Here is a 6,053-nt window from a genome sequence, read left to right on the forward strand (position 1 = left end):
TCGAGTGGGGAATTCAGGTCCTCCTCATTCTGGCCCACAGGGGCTCCGGGGAATATTAGATTATGATGCTGCCAGAACCAACATCAAGCTTGTTGTGGCGAAAGGTCACCAACGCCCTGAAACACATATGGCGGCACTCCATAAGAGAAACTAAATGCCTCTTTTTCTTTGATTTAACTTCAGGCCCCTCTATTGCTTCCTGGGTGACCTGTGACCCGCACACCTGTCTCAAAATTTCCACTTTTTGTTGCTGCCAATCTGAGGCTTACCAATTTCCCCTCCACCCTAAAGCAGCATCCCTTCTTTGTTGAATCAGTGTTATGTCAACTAGGCCTGGGGAGTTAGTATTTTACTTTCATATAACAGCAGACTATGTAGTTACAACTACTCATCCACCCTTGATTTATTTTTCCTTGCACTCAGAAGAGCTCCCAATATCTGCCGTCTTCTGGGAGATCCCAGACTGAGTTCAAACACCAGAACTAATTCAGTATTTTTGCAGACAAAGTTATGATGTTTCTGTTGGGGATTGAAAAAGAAACCGACAACAAACCACTGTCACCCTGGACACAAACCTGACCACCATTCTTCCTTCTAAATTTCAGATTTTTCCCTTGATGTTAACTATAAACGCGTCTTTATGTGCAAAACATACGAACAGTCATGAAATATGGATCTTGACCGAAAGGACGAGATTCCAGATCGAAGCAGCTGTGGGACGACTGACCTCAGCTCCAGCTGTAAGATGAAGAGCTGCGTCATCAGGGAACAGCTCGGTGAAGAACGCCTGTTTTCCCTCTCATAGAAATGAGTACGCTGTGGTGATGTAGACATCTGATCAGGATTTCTCCTGGGCGTCTCACTTTCGGTTTGCCCAAGCCCAATATCACGTCTTGTCTGGGTAAAGCTTGGGAAGAAATGTAACGCGTTCTACGTGTAGATTGACTCCCTTCTATGTAAACAAGAAATAAAGTCATGCTAGCATTTTCCAAGCAATTTATTCACCATTACTGTGCATGTTTCAGTATCACACCAGGTGACATTATGGGTTATCTATCTTTTATTTTTGCACAACAGCAAACAGATGAAGCAGAATAAGGATATGCATTTTGTCAAATCCAGAAGCAGCAGAAAATAACAGAGGTAGTTTTTTTTCTTCTTAAATAAAATACTTTCAAAGTAAATGTATGTTTCTTAGCAGTTTAGGGTCACTGTGAAAGTTATGACCTTGATTGCGGGTCATAAGAACATTTTCTTATATCCAAGTGAACATAATGTCAGTGCCTCTCAAAGCTAAACACAGAGCAGATTTCAGTGTCAGAGACTAACGTATTATGTTCATGTCATCATCGGTCAGAGTTATGTATCGCCGTGACAACACTCAAGGCCCCCCAGCCTGACCATTACAGTTTTAAATTATGTTTACAGCAGGAATCATGAAAAATTCAACAGTTTGACGTTGGCACCAGCAAGCCAAAGCGAGGAAACTGGATGGCAAAAGGAATACCTTTCAAATTTAAGGTTATGGTTTCTATGCACACTCAAAAAAAACCTTACACACTAGTCCCATTATCCAATTTTTGGTGGTTAAAATGCCAGCCCAGTGTGGCGTCTCACACAAGAACTGGATTAGCGAAATGGCCCAGCAGTTTTTCAAGTGTGCAAACTTAGGTTTCATCATTTAATTTGAATTATTTTAATAAAGAGGAACAATCAGGGCTTGGTTACGCTTCCAAAATGACAACCAAGTGTCATTTTTAAGAAAGAGTCAACAAGAAAGAGCTGAAGATGTGTATATAAGTTGACATCTTCAGAACTGCCAATCAGGTCAATGTAAGCATGAATTCAGTTTCAGAATTAAAACTGAACTTTAATATTACTAAGGTTTGAAAGTATGAGGATTTTGAAAGCAGGTTCTGTTGAAAAGTTATCTATCGACTACCTTCAAGTAGATGTCTCTCCTGTTGTCTTTATTTGGCATAAATACAGAATAATTAGTCCTGGAAGCTAAAGTGAAGCTAGTTAAAGCCAAAGTCCTGCAACGTTTAGACGTGTCTTTGCTCCCACACCTGGACAAAATGAGGCCTGGAGTTAAAGATGGCTGTCCTAGACCAAAGTTTTGCCATCTTTAATTAACATCAATCTCAGAAACATTAAATAAATTCTCACAAGCTGCATTTTGTTGACCCTTGAGCCGTCATGCTTTCATTGGATTTTATTTATGCTCACGACGACGAATATCTACATATAAGGTTGGAGCCGCCAATGATCTCTTTGAACAAAATACACTGTGAAAAGAATAAAGTGCAACTGTGTGACTTTAAAGTGCAGCAGTGTAAAAATTAGAAATATTTACAAATCTTTACTTTTATATCTCATTTTACATGTAAGTAATTATTTGCTCTGCTGTAAGTAACTGCGCTGCAGCACTCATAGGTCGCTGTGACAATTTTGAGATTGTGGTCGTTTTAAAACTCTCAGCTGCTTCAGCCTGATTATCTAGATTTAAAATAACTGAAGGCTGAAGGAGAATTGTTCAATGCAGGTAAGATATTGTCTGCTAATAACGTCTTCAGAGAACCTCCCGTCAAAAATGTGAGATTAGTCCTTTAAACCTTTTCCATTTATAGAGATATTGTCATCTGCTGTCTTGAGAAGGTTTTAGATTTATTTATTTTTAGCTTTGTCATATATTAGAAAAAAGGGTTAGGGCTCTTCCAACCAGCATTTCTTAGCTCATTACACATCATTTACTGTTCAAAAAGTGAAGCTTAACATTAGGGACTGACCCCACTTGTTACTTAACAACAAAATCCAACACCTCTGTAATGAAAAACTGACAAAATTTTCCTCAGATTGACGAAATTGTACAACATATGGGAATCTGGTTAAGTCTGAGGTCCATTTCCAAACATAAAAGCTAAAACAAAACAACCTGTTGCTTTTATTTTTCTTGCAACATGCTTGACCACTGGTTATGCCTCATTTATCAGACACTAAGTTATAAACTACACTTCCCAAAATGTCAAGCTGTTCTTTAAAGTGTCACTATCTTAATGAAGATACTCACTTTGTGCTTCCTTCGTGCATTAAAGCTTTGAGTAAAACTGTTGGAAGGATTTAATAACAGCAGGCAAAATGGGGAACTCCGAAACAAAAGCACAAACTGAAAATGGCTTGTGGCTTGTATCTACTTATTTTACCTTTCAGCCTCCACATAATGTTATCTTTTGTGGATATAGAGGTTTTTAAAAATACCCCTTTACAGCATTACAGCTCAGACATAAAGGACGGCTCCACTCAATAATCAGATCAGGAAGTTCTGTAAGAGGCATAGTGATAAAATATACAGCATGTCGCTCCTGCAGCTGGTTCAGGGTATGCAAGACACAATACTGGACAATGAGATTTAACAAAGAGCAAAACACAATCCATCAAGTTTTCCTTTCAGGCCTAGAAGGACTTCTTCCACGACTTGCAGAGGATTTTCTGAAAGGCACGCCTGAAGTCCCGGTTGAAGATGGTGTAAATGGCTGGGTTGAGGGAGCTGTTGCAGTAACCGATCCAGAAGAAGAACTTGAAAAGCGGGAGGGGGATCTTACACGAGTCTCCACAAATCCCGTACAGGCTGTAGCTGAAGAAAAAGGGGAACCAGCACACCACAAACACCCCCATGACCACAGCCAGGACGAACGTAAACCTCTTCTCTCGCGCCTGGGAGACCTTTTTCCTGGCGAACGAGCTCCGGCGACACTTCCTCCTGGAGACGAAGAGGTCCACGGATTTGTTGCTAACCCCGGAGATGTGAATTGGGAGAGAGCTTTTCTTCTGGCCACTCACAGGGGCTCTCTGGGAGTCCCGCTGCTGCGGTTTGTGACCTTTGCCCTCAGAGGAGGAGCTCTCCTCCATGTCGGCCTCCTCAGTCTGCGGACCCATGGTGACTGTGCGTTGGCTAGGTGTGGGAGGGCACTGGCAGTGACCGTTCTCCCCCTCCCCATGGAAAGGCGAAGACGGCTTGCTCAGTCCATTCTCAGTTTGTGTGACGCCATCCGGTCTGGGGTTCTTCCCCGACACACTCCTAGTCCTGGTTTTGGCCACCTGGTATATTCTGATGTACACCAGGATCATTATCAAGCAGGGCGCAAAGAAGGAGGCAGTGCTGGAGGAGAGGATGTACCAAGTGTCATCATTCAGCTCACACTGAGGCTGAGAGCCGACCTCCTTGTTGCTGTCGATAGACATGAGCGGAGGGGAAGAGATGAAGGCAGAGATCAGCCACACGATCAGGATGATGCACTTGATGCGCTTCGGAGTCCGCTTCAGGTTGTACTCAACAGCCTGCGTAACGGACCAGTACCGGTCCAGGCTGATTGCGCACAGGTGCACGATGGAGGAGGTGCAGAACAGCACGTCCAAAGCCAGATAGATGCCGCACCAGACTTTCCCGAAATACCAGTAACCCATGAGTTCATTGGCCAGAGAGAAGGGCATCACCAGAGTGGCGACCAGGATGTCCGCGGTGGCCAGGGACACCAGGAACAGGTTCTGGGGGGCTTTCAGCGCCCTGCTCGTTAACACGGCGATGACCACCAAAATATTCCCAACTACTGTGAAAAGAATCAGGAAACTTACGAGAGCGGCGATGCCGGCTATCGCGGCCAGAGAATAGCCGCTGTCCGGGCTCCAGGAGGAATTCAGCTGGACCACCGTGAACGCGTCCATCCCGCTGGCGTTCTGCGACTCCATGCTGGGTGAATATTGGGATAAATTCACCGTCCAGCTCCTCTAGCAACACGGGAGTCCATCAATAACGCACGGCTCCGATGCAGGTTTACCAAATCTGACGAGACAGGCGCGCACCAGTAGACCCCCGGTTAGGGTGCAGTGTGCAGCTTTGACTGTCCGCTTCGTCGGAGGACAACGCATGTTGAGAGAACATGTCTGCTGCATGTTGGAGTATGCGTGCCATGCCTTCTCCGGCTTGTGAGGCGCTGAGCAGCGTCCAGCCGTAGCTCTGCCTCCTGCAGCACGGTGCGCTCTCGCTCCCAATAATGGCCCATGTGTTCTCATAAAAAAAAACCTCAGGCGCTGCCCCTCCCTCCGCACATTGATTTCCCGTTTGTGACACGAAATAAACGCTAAATTTCCTTCAAATTGCACATTTTAACTTTCAAAAAATGTCCAAAATGGTACATGCACTGTACATTTCCCAAATAATAACTGTCAAGACGGCCACACTCTAAACAAATCTCCCCTTTTTCTTACAACAAACATCACTTCAGTGGAGGTCAGTGTTGCAGCGCTCAACACCAAGTGTTTCCCCTCTGAAAGCCGATCTCGCAAAGTCAGCTGAAGTAAGACTTTGAAACATGTGAGACAGAATCTTACTCAGGCCGAGATAAGGACCGGAGTCCTGGAGCTTTTCGCGAGCCAGCTGTTTTTAGGAAGGGAGGAGATGATGGGAGACCATCACTCTGAGAGAGACTCGCGGCGCCGCTGCGTAAAAACCCAAGAGCAGGAAGACAGATCAGCCCCCATTGCGCACATTCACATGGATCAGATGGATGCACCGCGCTCACACGGTGGCGCGCCTGCTTGTTTTTTAAATGCGGTGAAATGTTTTGGAGGATGCGCAGCATCTGTTTTATAGCCGGCAGGCTGAAGATCCCGGCTGTCATCAGCATCTGTTCTAGTCGATCATCGGGTTGAGATTTATTTATTTGTTTACTTACTCTTGCATTCTTTTTTTCATTATTTTGTTATTTTTGATTTATATATTTTTACATCCACTTGTACTTTTTGATGTATTTATTGAATTATTTATTCTTTCGACTCTTTCTTCTGGACATTCGTCATTCGTCAAATTTTTGTATTAATATGCACGTTACAATAACATTTTATTTTGCTTATTTAGTTGCTTCTTTGTCATTTGTGAACAAAATCTTGTTCAAGTCAATATCATAGTTTGTAAATATTTATTTATATCTTAAATTGGTACCATCAGCTAGCAAACTTACAAACAATATTTCCTGACAATCCCATTTATTTTAGAT

At 43.6% G+C, this 6,053-nt stretch overlaps 1 protein-coding gene across 1 annotated transcript; it reads right to left on the reverse strand.

The window, feature by feature from the left end:
* Positions 1 to 993: 993 nt before the first annotated feature.
* On the reverse strand, positions 994 to 5,653 carry LOC102221126 (alpha-2 adrenergic receptor). Its single transcript, XM_023345841.1, has one exon. It carries the CDS (start codon positions 4,744 to 4,746, stop codon positions 3,454 to 3,456), a length of 1,293 nt encoding a protein of 430 aa, XP_023201609.1. The 5' UTR covers positions 4,747 to 5,653; the 3' UTR covers positions 994 to 3,453.
* Between the last annotated feature and the right edge of the window lie 400 nt (positions 5,654 to 6,053).

Source organism: Xiphophorus maculatus, chromosome 14 (genome assembly GCF_002775205.1).
Source record: "Xiphophorus maculatus strain JP 163 A chromosome 14, X_maculatus-5.0-male, whole genome shotgun sequence".
Classification (NCBI taxonomy): Eukaryota; Metazoa; Chordata; class Actinopteri; order Cyprinodontiformes; family Poeciliidae; genus Xiphophorus; species Xiphophorus maculatus.